The 17,363-nt window shown below is 50.1% G+C and overlaps 1 protein-coding gene and 1 long non-coding RNA gene across 2 annotated transcripts; one reads left to right on the forward strand and one right to left on the reverse strand.

The window, feature by feature from the left end:
* Positions 1–2,722: 2,722 nt before the first annotated feature.
* On the forward strand, positions 2,723–5,452 carry LOC127682202 (uncharacterized). The gene is made up of 3 exons (XR_007977364.1): positions 2,723–2,784; positions 3,215–3,270; positions 3,504–5,452. It is a non-coding gene; the product is annotated as an uncharacterized LOC127682202 (long non-coding RNA).
* Positions 5,453–7,817: 2,365 nt separating this feature from the next.
* Positions 7,818–8,996, reverse strand: C2cd4d (C2 calcium dependent domain containing 4D). The gene has a single exon (XM_052178591.1). It carries the CDS (start codon positions 8,994–8,996, stop codon positions 7,971–7,973), a length of 1,026 nt encoding a protein of 341 aa, XP_052034551.1. The 3' UTR covers positions 7,818–7,970.
* Between the last annotated feature and the right edge of the window lie 8,367 nt (positions 8,997–17,363).

The raw sequence follows: 17,363 nt of genomic DNA on the forward strand, positions 1-17,363 counted from the left end.
TGTGTGTGTGTGTGTGTGTGTGTGTGTGTGTGTGTGTTTGGTGGGCGATTCTGATCTCCAGGATGGGGTCAGATGTCCTTCCCTGCAGTTTGGGTTCCCCCAGCACATGCCTGCTTTGCCTCTCTAACCCCATGCTGCCCTGCCCTCCTCTGGATTTTCCTGGTTTCTAGATGCTTCCCATACTTCTGGTGGGGCGTAGGGTCTAGCGGAGGGGAAGGTGTGGAGGGGGAGGAGGGGCAAATTGAGACGGGAGGGGTAGAGGAGGGAGAGCAGAGAAGAGGAACTGCACTGGACCAACAGGTTGAGAAGAGGGAAGCCTCCCCTCCTCCCCGCCCGTTCTCCCTTCCCCTCCCCACGACCCCGACGGAATCTGTTCACAGAAAGGCTTGCACTGGAGCCTGAGGAGGGCCAGGAGCCAAGGCTTCTGTGGATATTGGATCCCACAGTCCTCCTCCCAGAGTTTGATTAGCTGGGCCTGGCTTTCCTGCTTACCCAACGGCAGCTGGCTCGGGGCCAGGCTGCGAGCAGGAGGCTTCCAGCCCCTCCTCCTGCTTTCTCCAGCTGGTAAACAGCAGGGCAGGAGCCAGCCACGCCATGGCCTCGTGACTCGCCCACTCCCTCCACCTGGGGCACTGGTGCACGTGGCACCTGGCGTGGAGAGGGCAGGCCGCTGTCCCTTTGCGCCCAGCCTCCCTTCTCCACCCTTGGCCCTGCTTGGAGTGTCACACTGTGTGCAGCAGCACCCAGGGCTCCTGGGAGCTGAGTCTCCTGAGCCTCAGAGACAAAGATTAGGAGAAAAAACGTTAGCCCTCTTAGCCACGTTAGCCCGGGAGAGGGAAAAGGGTTCAGATGTAGGATGACTTCTGAGGGCCTTTGAGCCTTTGACTATTCCCATGCCCTTTGTATGTATACATGTTCATGTGTGTACGTGGGTGTATGTATGCGTGTGAGTGTACATGTCTGTGGAGGGTAGAGATTAAAATTTGGCGTCATCCTCAATTACTGTTTTTTTAAAAAATGATTTATTTATGTGTTATATAGCTGTCTTCAGCACCCCAGAAGAGGGTGTCATATCTCATTACGGATGGTTGTGGGCCACCATGTGGTTGTTGGGATTTGAACTCAGGACCTTTGGAAGCACAGTTGATGCTCTTCCCCACGGAGCCACCTCTCCAGCCCCTCAATTACTTCTATCTAATTTTTTGAGATAGGTCTCTCATGGAACGGAGAACCACCATGTTGGCTAAAAGAGTTGGCCAGAGAACTGCCCCTGGGGCAGTGCTGGTTTCCACCACCCCATTGTTGAGATCACAAGTACCTGCCACCGTACCCGGTTTTATTATGAGAGTTCTGGGGGTTACCTTGACTCTCATGTGTTTGTGGCAATCCTTCACGGACTCGGTCTTCTGTGCCTTCGTGGTCTTTGGTAAACAGGCCCATGCCTACTTCCCTGCTCAGATCACAATGCCAGGCTGGAGAGCTCTGAGTAAGGCGAAGTGATGGCACCCAGCCTAGGAACTGAGCCAGAAAGAGGCCCTGGGAAGGGCTGGCGCACTCAAAGGATGGCACCTCGCTTGCTTACCCCTCCCCAGGAACTGTCCCCTCCTGCTCTTCTGCGCTCCCGAAAGATCTACCTGCCTGCCCATCACTGCTCGGTTCCTTGCCTCACCAGCTCTCTTCCATCTCCCTTATTTTTTTGTTGTTCCTTATTTTCATTCATTCATTTATTTATTTGTTTATTTATTTTGGTTTTTTTATACTGGGTTTCTCTGTGTAGCCCTGGCTGTCCAGGAACTCACTCTGTAGACCAGGCTGGCCTCGAACGCAGAAATCTGCCTTACTCTGCCACCCAAGCTCTGGGATTAATTTAAATTTTTTTAATAGTGTGGGCATTTTGCCTGCATGTTTGTTTGTGTATCATTTGTGTGTCTGATTCACTATGGGGGGGACAGAAAAAGATATCAGGTCCCGTGGAGTTAGAGTCATAGATAGATGGTTGTGAGCCACTTGGTGGGTGCTGAGAATTGAACCTGGGTCCTTCTGGAAGAACAGCCTGTGCTCTTAACTACTGAGCCATCTCTCTAGCTCCTCTCTCTCTCTCTCTCTCTCTCTCTCTCTCTCTCTGTCTCTCTCTCTCCCCGCCCCTTCCTCTCTCCTCAGCCTTGGGTGTGCCGGGGTTACAGACCTGCATCACTGACCAGGTCCTTTCTCTTGTTGATTATGGGTCTCAAGACCTTCCAGGTGACCCCTCCCTCAGGCCAGAGGCACAGGACTGAGGCCCTAGGAATGCTTGCAGATGGTACACAGGATGGCAGTGACTGACGCTGTCAGAATGGCTGCTTCTCCTGTAGGCCACTGATGACCCCGTGCGAGTGTTCAGGAAGTCACTGGGTCCTGGCTTGAGAGTGGCTTGCTTCCAAGTCACTCATTCATTTAAGCATTCAAGGAGTTTATTCCTTCTTTTTTTTTTTTTTTTTTTTGAGTTTATTCCTTCTTGTTGCCTTGCTAAGATGATCTCACTTTGTAGTCCAAGATGGCCTTGAAGATTCATGGCAATCCAGTTCCTCCAGCCTACTGAGTGCTGGGATTACAGGCATAAGCCATCATCCTCCCCAGCTGCTGGCCCTGCCTCCAAGCAAGTGGGGTGGGTGGGGTGGGGTCCCCTGTTCAGACTGACAGTGTGACCAGAGAGTTCTCTGTGCTCCCAGCTATCAGGAGATCACGCCCACAGGAGGAACTGTTCCAACAGCTTCAATCATTTGTTCCTCCCACAGTGGCCATAGGGTGAGTGTACTGTTGTTGTCCAGTGTGACCTTGGCTTTATTCAGCTGGTAAAGAGCAGAGTAGGTTCTGGGGATTATCTTCCCTGGGTGTTCCTGTCTGACCCCCACCCCCAGCTCCCCATTCCTGGACACCCCCCCTCCAGGTCTTGCTATAACCAAGGCTTTTTTCTGTAGGAATAATGCTTTCTAAAGCAGAGCAGGGGTTATTTCCTCCTCAAGTACATTCTTATGCAAGGAAGAGGCTGATAGGGATCAGAGAATCAGTCCACCCCCACGTGCCCAGTCCCCTTATCAGGCCCAGGAATCTCAAAGCAAGGGGCAAACAACCTGAGGAGGAGGAGGAGGTGGTGGTGGTGGTGGTGGCAGCGGCTTGGGAATGGGGAGCAGTCACTAACTCTTCTTTTCCTCCCTCCCCACCCCTTAAACCACAGAAACCACTTAAAGCTCAGCACAGCTCTGTCCTTCCCGGGAGGACCCAAGGCAGCAGGTAAAAAGGAAACCTCTGGGGTTTGGGTAGCATGCAGAGGCTGGCTTGGCACAGAGAGGGCCTAATGCAGTGCAGTAGAGACCACCTTTCTTTGACTCCTAGGAGCGTCAGGCCTGGGGAGACTTCAACTTCCTAGAATAACTTGGGGAGTGGATGATGTCTTGGCTATTAAAAAAAAAAAAAAGACATTTCAAGCTCTTTGGAACATCTGTGGTTTCTGCATCACTTTGTAGAGGCCCAGTGCGGAAGACTGGGAAAGACTGACTCTAGCCCGACCTACCCTGGAACTCTCTGTATGGTGGTCTTGCTTGCAGCTCTCATTTCCCAGTTAGCTCTGAGGTGGGACTGGAGGTAGGAGGACTGAAAAATCAGGAGTGGAGGGCTGGAGGTGAAGCCCCAGACTCGACCTGCAGCACCTCATAACCTGACCTGGTGGTGCGTTCCTGTATGCCTAGCCTTGGAAGGTGGAGGCAGGAAGAGCAGGAGTTCCTTGTCATCTTCAGCTGTGCAGGGAGTTTGAGGCTAGCCTGGGTTATATTAGAGCATGCCTAAAACACAGTTACGAGGAACAAAATCGGGAGCTCTGGTTTGGGGGACAAGGAAGACTTTAACAATGTGGTCTGCTGGGTATCAGCCAGGTGCCCTGAATCCTGCCACAGCTTAAAGGGCGGTGCTGCCCTGTGTTGGTGGCAGTACTGTGTTAATGGCCGTACTGTGAGTCCTGAGGTCCTTGCACACAGTAGGTTCTTTAGGCTTCATTTGCTCTCATGGTATGTATCTGAGGCTGGGACTCAGTGTGCCTGTCTGAGCCTGAGGGCTGGGAATGTGACAGAACTCTTTGAGGGAGGTGCTGTTTACATCACAGACTCCCCAGATCCCTGGGCTGGGTTCTGACAGAGGATGTTGGTGTAGTATGGGCATCACTGTTAGAAGCCTTCCTTACAGCCAAAGCCAGTCCGCAGGCCACTTTATTTAACCTCTCTGATCTCTTTCTGCCTTTGTGAACTGGGAAGAGCAATGCCTACCTTACCCAGTGGTGGTGAGATAAGACGGCGGGTAAAGTACAAGGCCCGGTACAAAGTACGTACGTACAGCAGCTAAAAATAAGTATTTCAGGCCCTCCCTCCTCTCTTTTCCACTCTTGTCATTTTGCCTCCCTCCCTTTCTTTTTACTTTTCTCTATGGCCTGTCACCAGCTAGTTCCTCCCTGTTACTTGTTCATTTTCTAACTCACTTGATTCCTGCGTTTGTTTTCAAGCCTGCCAGCCTGTGCCTGGCACCCCGAGGCACCCACCATTGCTGGAGGAATGGATGAAGGAGGGGAAGCTGACCTATAGACAGCCTTCTAGATACTTCCAAGTCGCATTGCTCACTAAGGGTTCTTATGAAAGAACGTGAGGGCTGATGTACAAATAGAGCATAGCACAGACAGACAGAGCACAGACAGACAGAGCACAGACAGACAGACAGCACAGACAGACAGACAGACAGACAGAGCTTGGGGAGTGGGCACAGCACAGACAGACAGAGCACAGACAGACAGACAGAGCTCGGGGAGTGGGCACAGCTCAGACAGACAGAGCACAGACAGAGCTCGGGGAGTGGGCACAGCACAGACAGAGCTCAGGGAGTGGGCGCAGCACAGACAGACAGAGCACAGACAGACAGACAGAGCTCGGGGAGTGGGCACAGCTCAGACAGACAGACAGAGCTCAGGGAGTGAGTGGGTGGACCTCTCAGAGTTCACAGATGTGAGTGCCAAGTGCAGGGATGTGATGTGACTGAGGAACTACCAACCCGGGAAGAAGAAACCACCGGTAAGGCTTTTAATACATATTTTAGATGTTACATTACAGATGTGTGAGTTTTAATACATATTTTAGAAGTTACATTACAGATGTGTGAGTTGGTCCTTTCCTTATACCAAGTGGGTCTCCAGGATTAAACTCAGACTGTCAGGCTTTGTGACGAGTACCTTGAGTCATGTCACCTAGTTTTATTCTTTATTATCTGTCTAAGGGCGAAGGTCGTGTTGAATAACATCTGTACACTCACCTTACAACTTATGTTTGAAGCTGTTCATCCGCCCATTGATCCGCATGCAGTCAGCACAGAGGATTGTTTGGTCCATGCTGCCATCTGGTGGACAACTGGAGCAAGGTTTCTTAGGCCTGGGGATCGGTGGTGGGAACCTAGTGGAGGTAGAAGGAACTTGGGACAGGTGTGTGTGTGTGTGTGTGTGTGTGTGTGTGTGTGTGTGTGTGCTTTCTCTCTCTCGTTGTCTCTGTTTCTCTCTCTCTCTCTCTCTCTCTCTCTCTCTCTCTCTCTCTCTCTCTCTGTAGCTGCCTCTGCTGAGATTTTTGTTAAGAAGAAGGAGGTCCTACGTGGGGATGACTGGCACCGTGGGAGTGAGAAAAGGCCTAAGAGGAAGGAGGAAGAACGGAACTGGTCTAGGCTCTGTTGTCTACCTGCCTTCTCCTGTCTCTCCTCCAAGTCTGGCCTGAGCCAGGAGGAACCAGTTCCCAGGAAGGAAGAGGCAGAGAGAAAGAAGGTCAGTGCTGACGTCAAGGACTTTCAGGTAGGAGGTAAACACAAGATGACCTACTTTTATTCCTCATCTTTTACCCTCATCTTCTGGCTGGAGGAGCCTTTTCTGGCATCTTTGATAACAGCACTCACTCCCTGAATGAATCTTCTTTCCCAGATCCCAGTCCCTAAAATCCCAAGTATTGACGGATACCCAAGCACTATGCTGTGGTCCCCACCCCCTCCCGTAGGGTTTCTGGCTATCTTGGAACTTGCTCTGTAGACTTGAACTCAGAGATCTGCCTGTCTCTGCCCCCGAGTGCTGGGACTAAAGGTGTTTGCCACCATGCCTGGTGTCTTCCTTGGTTCTTGACTCCAGCCACTCTTCCTGCTCCTGCACAGGTGTGGACGGCCTGGCCAGAGGGAGGCAGGAAGGGTTAAAGGGCACCGTGTGTTTAGTGTGTGCTCTCCTGGCTCACTCTTAAGGTTCAAAAATTTCATTTGTCTTTAGGACAAATATTGATCTAAGGGGTAGGAAAGGCCAGTTTCTCCTGTTTGGACACAGAGACCTTCAGGAGAGGGTGGCTTTGTGCTCTTGCTGGGGTGACACCATGACTCAAGGGCTCTCTGAAAGTGCAGGATTTTGTTAGACTCGAGGGACTTGTGATGATTAGTTTTAATTGTCAACTTGACACAGTCTAGAATCTTGATCATGCTGGCCTGTGGGTGGGTATGCTAGTGGGGGATTCTCTTGATTACAATTAGTTAATGTGGAAGACTGGACCACTGTAGGTGGTGCTGTTCCCTGGGTTTGGGTCCTGGATTGTGGAGAAAGTGAACTAAGCATTGGAAGCATGCATGCACACATTACATTCATTTCTCTCTGCTCTTAAAAAAATTTTTTTTTTGTTTGCTTTTTGACGTAGAGTTTCACTACATAGTCCTGGCTGGTCTGGAACTTGCTTTGTAGATCAAGCTAGCTTCAAATGTACAGAGAACTACCTGACCCTGCTTTCCAGGTGCTAAGATTAGAGACATGAGTCACTGTGCTATTATTATTATTATTATTGTTGTTGTTGTTGTTGTTGTTATTTTGTTTTTTCCAGACAAATCTTCATTTCTTTTTTAAAACACATGTACTTATTATGTATTCTATGTTCTGCTTCCATGCATGCCTGCAGGCCAGAAGAGGGCGCCAGATCTCATTATGGATGGTTAGGAGCCACCATGTGGTTGCTGGGAATTGAATTCAGGAAGAGCAGCCAGTGCTCTTCACCTCTGAGACATCTCTCCAGCCCCAGATAAAGTTTCTTTCTGTAGCCTTGGTTATCCTAACTCACTCTGTAGACCAGGCTGTCCTTGAACTCACAGAGATCCACCTGCCTCTGCTTGCCTCTGCATCTAGAGTGCTGGGATTAAAGGCATGTACCACTCCCACCCGGCTGGATATCTATCTGTCTATCTATCTATCTACACACACACACACACACACACACACACACACACACACACGCCTGGCCTTTAGAAGCCAGAAGAGGGCATTGGATCCCCAGTAACTGTAGTTTGATAGGCAGTTTTGAGCTGCCTGCAGTTGGTGCTGGGAGCTGAACTTGGGTCCTTTGCATTTAACTGCTGAACCAGCTCTCCATCTCCTATTGTCTCCTTCCTTCCCTCCATCTCTCCCTTCCTCTCTCCCTCTCTGCTCCTCACTGTGGAATGTGACTAGCTGCTTCAAGTCCTGGCTATAACTTCTCCAAAAATGATGGACTATCATCTGGACTTGTAAGCCAAACGAACTCTTTCTTCATAAAAGTTGCTTGTGTGTGTGTGTGTGTTGAGGAGATAGTTTATCGTGACAATGGAAATGAAGCTAAGACAGGGACCTAGAACCTTCTCAACCTAGGACTCTTGAAGCAGAATTGCGTGGGGATGGATCCTAGGCTCTTCATGTTTAACATGCACTTCCAGGGGTTCCGGGTCTCTAAAAGCACTGCTTAAGGAAGGGCTGCTCCTGTTCAAGTGTGGACTGGGTGGAAAAGACTTGCTGCAAGCTTAGAGGTTTTGGTGCTCATTGGAGAGCATGCAGCTAGAGACAAGCTGATGTTTTATTAACAAAAATAAATACATGCCAGGCAGGTGGCAAGAATGAAGTCTGCAGACCCAGTAGTGTCAGTCTACAGGCTGAGATGCGCAGGTGCCAGGGAGGACGCAGGGCCTAGCCCTCCAGCCAGCGGGGGCAGCAGGGCGATGAGGGGCGTCTCACACTCCCCCAGCAGCACGTCCCTGCGTAGCCCCGCGCCCCTGTCCAGCACCTTGGCCTTCAGACTGCGGGCGGCCAGATCCGGCGGGCGCAGGCCTTCGAAGAAGAAGTCTTCGTTGAAGATAGGGTTGCAGCTGCTCTGGACCACCCGGCTCCGCTGAGCTCCGGGCCTAACGCGCGGCTGCAGCCGCAGCACCACGCAGCAGCCGCCGCCGCCGCTCCCGGGGCGGGTCCGCGGCCGAGGCAGCCCCTCGGCGCTCACCAGGCGCAGCCGCAGCCGCCCGGGCCCCGCCTGGTACTCGGTGGACAGGCGCAGCTGCCCGCCGCGGGGCCCCAGGCGCAGCACGCTGTCCTTGGTGGGCCGCAGCTGGCAGCAGAGGAAGTCGAGGTGGAAGAGCGGCGGCGCGCGGCGCGGCGCGTACGGACTGGTGTCCGCCGAGCTGGCCTCGTCGGGGGACAGGGACTGCGGCCTGGGCGTTCGCGGGGAGCCGCAGGGCGAGGAGTCCGGCGACGAGGCCGTGTCGCTGTCTGGGGCCCGGCAGAGGCGGAGGTCCGGGGCCGAGACGTGCAGCCGCGACCGCGCCGGGGGCGGGCCTGCAGCCAGGCCGCGCGGCCCGTGGAACAAGGACTCGCGGCGGCGCGTGTGCGGGCTCTCGGGCAGGAAGGCCCAGCCCTCGCGGCCCGCCAGGTGCGGCAGCGAGCAGGCCACCGGGAGGTTCCGGCCGCCGGGGTTGCGGTCCACCCTGGCCTCGGCGCCTCTCGGTTCCCGGAGCCGAGGCGGTATGAAGAACTGCGGGATGCGGTCGGGGGTGAGGACGTTAGGGTTGCAGAGCGAGGGCGAACCCTGGGCCTGGCGCTTGGGGACCAGGCTGGGCTGCGCCTGCAGCGCCCGGGCCTCTGCGGTCCGCACCCTATACCCGGCTTTCTCCAAGAGCCACATGCAGTGGGTTGGGGTAATGGAACACGAGGCGGAGAAGGTCCAAGTCCAGCCTCCCGGTTGGGAGCTCTGGCCCGAGGTACGCTGAGAGAACAGAAGAAGATGCGAAGGTCGGTGATGCTGCTGAGAGCTAACACTTGGCTGTCTGCCTCCATGGCCTTGTCCCCACACTCATGGGGCATGAGGCTGGTTATATATATATATGTATGTAAAAGAAAGGGCGAATAGTCTGGAAACTGGAGAAATGGAGTACGGGACCAGAGAAATGGTTTTTCGGATGCAGAGTCTAGAGATGGCTCAGTGGTTAAGAGTACTTGCTGGTCTTGCAGAGGCTATGGTTCCCATCACCCACATGGTAATTCACACTCATTCACAACTCCAGTTCCAAGGGATCCAACGCCCCCTTCAGACCTCTGCAGGCACCAGGCATGCACGTGGTGCACATGCATACATACATACATACATGCATACATACATACAGGCAAAACACTCATACACATAAAATAAATACGTCTTAGAAATAATCTTACAACAATTTTCAGAAGGAGGCCTTGGATAGCCACGTATTTAGACTTCCTATTGCTAAGGATGTACCGCCCACATCAGGGTTAGAACACCTGTATAACCCAAAGATTTGTAGTCACAATCACAGACCCAGATACTAATTCTGTCATATATACTCTAGCTCCATAAGGTCGCCACGGCCCTAGGTAGACTGGCTTTCGTGACCTGCACCTAGGATCTGGGCTGGGGCCCTGAAGTTTCCTTCCCTGTGCAGGCGACTGTTGTGCCAGCTTCTCCTAATTGACTTATCCTTCGGCCACTAGCCCCACCTAACTCTTGTCTCCTCCCCCAGATCACGGTTCACCTTCTCAAATTGCTCCTGAAAAAGACTCACTTCTGCTTCTAGTAGCCGGGAACACACCTGATTGCTGACCCGTAGACATGCGGGGCCAGGGCCACTCCAAGGAGAATCGCTCTTTCGATGAGGCACAGAACCTCTCTCCCCTCCTCGTTACCCTTAGCTTCTCAGGCAGGCCACAGTGCGAGGCTGTAAGGCGGGCGGAGCTGGGCAGTTGAGCGGTTCCTCCTACTGTCCACTCTTTCTCCTTAGGAAACCTTAGAGCACAAAGGCACTATTGATTCTCCGCCACCCCAGTGTGGGCCCAGGAAGGCTTCTTTGCAGTGAGCTCAACGCACCCCTGCATGGAATCACCTTGAACAATGAAAGGACCAATAGTCTGCCAGGGACTCCTAGCCCATGTCTGGCTCAGTAATACGCCCAGATTGTAGACCTTACCTGTGGGCAGTCAATCGCTAGATACCAGAGTATGGATGGCTGTAAGGCGTGCAGAACCATAGGGGATCAGCTTTCTTTCTAGCTTGCTCCCCTAACCCAGTCTTGCCGGGAGGAGCTGGCAGGGGCCTCTCTGCCTACGTCTGATTTCTTTTCCTGGATAAACACAGGTCTGTCCCTCTGGGCTTCAACAGGGCTTTTTTAACTCCTTCCTCCAGTCAGAGCCAGATTTCCAGCAGCAGCCTGCTGGACCTGATCACATGCTGCTAAAGTTGGGACGATGGCAGAGAACAGACACTGTCATCAATGGTCAGTGGCTAGTTGTTGCCCCCATCCAGCCCATCTCCACCCCATCCTTAGCCATATCCTATTGGGATCCTGACTTAGCCTCTAGTTCTAGTCTCTGAAGTCATCCCAGTAACTCCTCAGCATCATGGTTTTCTTTCTTTTTTCTTTTTTCTTTTGTTTTTTTGAGACAGGGTTTCTATGTATAGCCCTGGCTGTCCTGGAACTCACTCTGTAGACCAGGCTGGCCTCGAACTCAGAAATCCGCCTGCCTCTGCCTCCCAAGTGGTGGGATTACAGGCGTGTGCCACCACTGCCCGGCTTAGCTTCGTGGTTTTCAATGACTAGTTCCCTAAATTATATCCACCTTCCAGCCCAGAAAAGGAAGAAACAAAGGACCTAGGTTCAGGATTTCTGGATATAAAGACACCAAGGACAGCTGGTTGCAACGGTGAGGACCAGCTGACTTAACACCCACCATGTTTGCCTGGCTCTAGAAAGCATAGTTGGCCACTGGGCTGAAGAGAGTATCAGGGTTTTTTGTTTGTTTGTTTGTTTGGATTTGTTTTTTTTTCGAGACAGGGTTTCTCTGTATAGCCCTGGCTGTCCTGGAACTCACTCTGTAGACCAGGCTGGCCTCGAACTGAGAAATACGCCTGCCTCTGTCTCCCAGAGTGCTGGGATTACAGGCGTGCACCACCACCGCCTGACGAGAGTATCAGTTTTACTGGCACAACTGCCACCCATATTCCCTCAAAGACAGACACTCCCTCCCTCCTTAGCATGAGCTATTTCTCCTTTTATTCTTCCCTCATTGACAACGTTTCTCTTAATGAGAAATGCCTTCTGTTCCTGTTTCACAGTACCCCACCCCTTACCTTTACGACATTGGTTAGTTTCTTCTGTTTATGTTTTTATCCTTGTAGGTCAGAGTATCAGAGTAAGTAGCCTGAAATTCTTTATATAGTCCAGGCTAACCTACCTGGTCCAGCACCCCAAAGGCAGGGACTACAGGTATAAACTGTTATATGATTATTAGTTTTTAATGTCTGTACTTCTTAGGATGTAAACATCATAGGGACAGGGATTAGCACAAGCCAGGTGGTCAGCCAGGATTTTAAAAAATACATTATTTTATGTGTATGATTATTTGAGTCTGCATGTATGTTTGAGCATGATGCATATGCCTGGTGTCCTTAGAAGCCAGAAGAGGGTGCTGGAGGCAGAGTTACAGACAGCTGTGAACCACCACACAGAGGCTAGAAATGGGATCTGGGCCTCCGGGAGAGCAGCAATCGCTCTTGACTGCTCTCTCCAGCCCCTAGATTGGGATTTTTAGGTATAAATGAACGCTATTAAGCAGAACTATACTTAAAACAGATTGTCCATCTGTTCACTGAAAATCTAAATTGTACCAGTTGTAGTGATGAGTACACAGGATGTGGAGCTACGAGAGAGACAAAAAACATGCCTGCACAAGTACGGCCCCGAGACAGACTGTGGAACACAGGATCATGAGATAAGCCGGGGAAGTGGTGATTATTCTGTCATCTGATGACTCTTGAGGGTCCGGTTCTCTTGTTGCTCTCATGCCTCCAACCTTGCATTCCTCCCTGACTGTACGTCCTACTGGCTTTCAGGGGAGGGTCGGCATGCCACAAACAATAGTGTGGGCAACCACCAGACAGGCTGGAGGTCCTGGCTTTGAGGTATACCAGCTTTGTGTCCTGTCATAGGCAATTTACTTTCCCCATCTGGCTACTTAGTTGGAGGAATGTACCCAACTCTAGAGGTGTTGAGAGAACAAGATGCGTGCATGGGTGTAGTTAGGCTGACTCCTGCTCTGAGAAGACAGAAAACATGATCTACTATGGAGTGATAAGGACATTAAGAAGGATTTACTTTTATGTGAAGAGATAGATGCTTTGTCTTCAGGTATGCTTATGTACAACGTGGCTGCAGTGCCGGAGGAAGCTAGAGGAGGGCACTGGGTCACCTGGAACTGAAGTTATAGGTAGTTGTTACCCACCGCGTAGGGGTTGGGAACCAAACCAGGTTCTTCTGCAAGAACCGCAGATGCTCTAAATGGTTGAGCCATTCCTCTTGCCCTGCTCAGGACAGTTTTGACTTGTGAAATACATTCAAACATAGAGTAGGATTTGGGAAGTCTTCATCCATCCATTCATTCATCCATTGTTCTTGAGTATCTGCTATGTGCTGACCTCTGTCTAAGACTCTGGGAAGATAGCAACAATCCTGGCTAGACAGTTATACTTTCTTGGGGAGGGCAGACAGTAGTGACATATGCACCGCTTAGGGAGTCTTGTTGTTGTTGAGGACAGAATGGAGGGGTGAGGGTACTTCTCCAGAGGGTGGATAGAACACTGAAATAATGCAGCATGAGATGGCTGGCGTGTGAACCAGAGCTGCAGTTATCTGTGTCTGATGGATTCTGAGGAGAATTTCCAGATGGATTCATTCTCACCCAAAGACTTTTGGCCTGAGTAGCTGAAAGAATGGAGTTATCTGTCTTATGAAGAGGGGAAAATAGCAAGTGCTCAGTTCCATATCTATTAAGTTTAAAGCCCTTTAATGTTAGACATCTAAGTGGGGATGTGGAGTTGACATTTGCATATGAATCTGGGGCCCTGTGGAAAAGCCCAGACTACCTTAGAGACATCAGGAGGAATGAGGGTGGAATTTAAAATCATGAGACCTGGTGAAATGTCAACCGACAGGACCCAAGAACTGTGTCCTTGGTGCTCCCATATTGGATCCTGAGGGAGGAGGAATGTGCTGGGCTCTATGCTGAGGTAAAATCAAGGTGGGAGTTACTAGCACAGAGAAGTTACTGACGACTTTGGCAAGAGTAGTTTTGGGCCGGGCAGTGATGGTATACGCCTTTAATCCCAGCACTCGGGAGGCAGAGGCAGGCAGATTTTGGAGGCCAGCCTGGTCTACAGAGTGAGTTCCAGGACAGCCAGAGCTATACAGAGAAACCCTGTCTCAAAAAAAAACAAAACAAAACAAAACAAAACAAAACAAAACAAAACAAAAGACCAAAAACAAACCAACCAAACAAAAAAAGGGGTAGTTTTGGAAGAACAGTGGGCAAACACCTCAACAGGGTGGGCTCAAGAAAGAGGGATGGCTGGGCAGTGGTGGTGCACACCCTTAATCCACAGCACTCAGGAGGCAGAGGCAGGCAGATCTCTGAGCTTGAGGCCAGCCTGGTCTACAGCGTGAGTTCCGGGACAGCCAGGGCTACACAGAGAAACCCCGTCTCCAACAAACAAACAAAACAAGGAAAGAAAGGAAGGAAAGGTGGATGGGGAACTGAAGAGATTGCTTAGTGGTTAAGAGAATATGAAATAAAAAGTTTGGGAATCTAAAAAAAAAAAAAGAGTGTGTACTGCCCTTCTAGAATTTGATTCCTAGCACACGTATTAGGTCACTCACAACCGGTCATAACTCAGTTCTAGGGTATTTGGTGCTTCTAGCTTCCGTGGGCTTCCACAGGGACAGAGTAGCAATTCCAGGCTCTGGGGTGTCTGTTTGATTATTAGGTTTAATCATTCAGGATTCCTAAAGCAACAGCAAAATTAGCATTCCTGAGGGTACAGTATTTCTGGTTCCCATTATAGATTACATGCACATGCCTTTAGGACACACACACACACACACACACACACACACACACACACACACACACGGTAATATGAACCAAATCTTTTATTTTAAAGATGAAAGAAAGCAAAGCCAATTTTGTTAAAGAGAGTTGGCTGAAAGGGAAAGGAGAAATGGGGTCATGGCCGGGAAGGAAAAGAGAATCAAGAATTTGATGTTTGGAGACAGGCTGCCCTTGAATTGTTTTAAAATCTCTATATAGTGGAAAATGACCTCGAACTCTTTCTTGATCTTCCTGCCTTCGGCTTTCAGTTGCTGGGATTACAGATATGCATGATCACACCCGATTTGTACAATAATAGGGATTGACTCTGTGGTCTTACATGTGCTAGGTAACTGAACTGAGCCACACATTCAGTCCTAGTGTGTGTGTGTGTGCGCGTGTGTGTGTGTGTGTGTGTGTGTGTGTGTGTGTATGTGTGTGTGTGTTGTTTGTTTATTTATTTGTCTTGGTCTTTCAAGACAGGGTTTCTCTGTGTAGCCCTTGCTGTCCTGGAACTCACTCTGTAGATCAACCTGACCTCTAAATCAGAGATCCACCTGCAACTGCAGGCATCAAAGTGTGTGCCACCACTGCCCAACTTGAGTGTTTTAAGATTTAATTTTTATTATCTATTTGTGTGTTTGGGAGTTTAGGGAGAGTGCCTGTGGAGGTCAAGAGAGGACATCTGACCCCCTGAAACCAGAATAACAGTAACAGTGAGTGCTGGGATTCAAACTTGGATCCTTTGGAAGACCAGCAAGTGCTATTAACTAAGAACCTTCTTTCTAGCCTTCAGTCACAGATTTTCATGTATGTGTGCGTGTGGTGGGGTGGGTTTTTTTTTTTTTTTTTTGAGACTGGGTCTCTTTATGTAGCTCCAGATATTGGTCTTCTATAGACCAGGCTAGCCTTGAACTCACAGAGATCTGTTTGCCTCTGCTTCCAGAGTGAAATGATTAAAGGTGTGATCTCTGTTGCTTTTTGTCTTTGATAGGACCTCACATAGTTGAGGCTGGCCTTGAACTCACTACTCAGCAGAGACTGTCTTTGTACTCCTGATCATTCTGCCTTTGCCTCCAAAGTACAAGTGTTATAGATGTGTGCTACTACACACATCTCAGAAGAGTTTTTGTTTGTTTGTTTGGTTGGCTGGTTTTTTGGATTTGGTTTAGCCCTGGCTGTCCTGGAACTCACTCTTGTAGACCAGGCTGGCCTCCAACTCAGAAATCCACCTGCCTCTACCCCCCAGAGTGCTGGGATTACAGGTGTGCACCACCACCCGGGCCTCAGTAGAGTTTTTAACTGAGCCAAACAATGGTATGTTTGTATGCTGATATGAAAAGTCCAATCGCTAAAGGGTAAGAGTTAAGAATGCAGTATTAGGCTGGGTGGTGGTGGCGCACGCCTTTCATCCCAGCACTTGGGAGGCAGAGGCAGGCGGATTCCTGAGTTTGAGGCCAGCTTGGTCTACAGAGTGAGTTCCAGGACAGCCAGGGCTATACAGAGAAACCCTGTCTTGAAAAAACAAAAAGCAAAAACAAAAACCAAGAATGCAGTGTTAGAATCTAGGTGCTGTTTAGGCTACAAATCCTCTGCAATAGCGTTCCTCTTCACAGAGATACCAGCCTGGAGCTCTGCCGAGGCATTGAGGATCTCTAACTAACAGACTTGTAGGTGCTGGGCTCCTCACCCTGGACGTGAGTTAACATCAAAGGCGGTATTGGTCATTCGTTCTGCTCTCCACCCACTGCCTTCTGCCTGGAATCAGAGAGCCCAAACTTCCCCCATCCTCAGAAAAGTGGAAACTCTCCTATCATGGGGCTCTGAGTCCTCTCTTCAGAGACCCTGCCATGCTGTTTCTTCTGTCTATCCATGGTGTTAATAACATTTCTAATAAACTCCTTACTCCCTAGGACTCTGTATCGGTGTCCCTCTTGCATCGCCCCACTAGACACAATTCTGCAAGCTGCTTAGCAGGTGAAGCCCTTGGCACTGCCATTCTTGACCATGTCTTAGTTCATTTCCATTGCTATAGCAGAGTTCCAGAGACAGTCCCAGAGCTTGGAGCTGGCCTCTGTCAGGGACTTGGGGAAAGCAGACGTGTTGAGAAGAACCTAGGGAATGACCTAACTGTGACAACCTGAATAAACTCACCCTGTCTAGCTTTTTCTGAACTCTGGCTGGCTGGTCGACTACAGCTGTTCTGGCTCAGAACTCTCCACACTGACTGATTCAATCTGGCTTCTGTCTCTCAGCCTGCCTTGAATTGCCCGTCTTGGCCTCGTGCTAACTTTTTCAGTATATTCTATTCTTCTGGCTCCTTTCATTCTTTGGCTCTTTCTGTCTTCATGTGTGCCTAGCTTGTTCCCTCTCTGCAACCTGTCTCTGTACAACTGTCCTGATAAGTCTGCCTCCGATCTCTCTGTACTGCTCTCTCTTAAGTGGCTTCCCTTTCTTCTCTTGTGAGGGTTAGGCAGATCCTATTCTGCCAAATATTTCTCTGTACTCTGATTTGTCATTTTGTCTGCCACTCAATTAGACATGGATTTTTAAAATGGATGCTTCTTTCTACAAACTAACTTTATCTTTATTGTTTGGGATTAAAAGAGTGTATTAAGGGCTTGTCTGTACTCTAGCTAGAGGGATTAAAGGTATGTGCTAAGGGCTGAGCATTGAATGCTCTTAACAGATAGCTCAGAGACTTTGTTAGAAGAGGAGGAGGAGGAGAAAGAGGAGAAGGGAGGAAGAAAGAAGAAAGAATTTGAGTAAATAGGACAAAATAATGAGAATTCAGGTCAACCTTAATGCTGAGACTTAGCTTTACAGGTCTAAGAGACAGTGCCCTACCTCAGCAGCCCTGCAGGGTTTGTAGGGAGAATAGGGAGAGGGTGGGGCACGGCTTTGCCAGACCCAGAAACTGCTTTTCTGGAAAAACTGCTTTCCCTGCTCCACCCTTGTGAGAACAGTTTCCACCCCCCCCCCCCGCCCCTTTCCCCAAAACACTACAGAATAAGAGTCAGATCACCTCTTTTACCTTTGGGTGCCAGGGCTGTTGGCTACTTTCCAAAATTCCATGGATGGTATTTGTCTTGGAACGTTGGCCTGTTTTACAGTCCTG

The sequence above is a fragment of the Apodemus sylvaticus genome, chromosome 4 (genome assembly GCF_947179515.1).
Source record: "Apodemus sylvaticus chromosome 4, mApoSyl1.1, whole genome shotgun sequence".
Taxonomy (NCBI): Eukaryota; Metazoa; Chordata; class Mammalia; order Rodentia; family Muridae; genus Apodemus; species Apodemus sylvaticus.

Excerpts from the sequence above, each read along its gene's own strand:
- C2cd4d (XM_052178591.1), bottom strand. The coding sequence starts at position 8,996 with ATGTGGCTCTTGGAGAAAGCCGGGTATAGGGTGCGGACCGCAGAGGCC.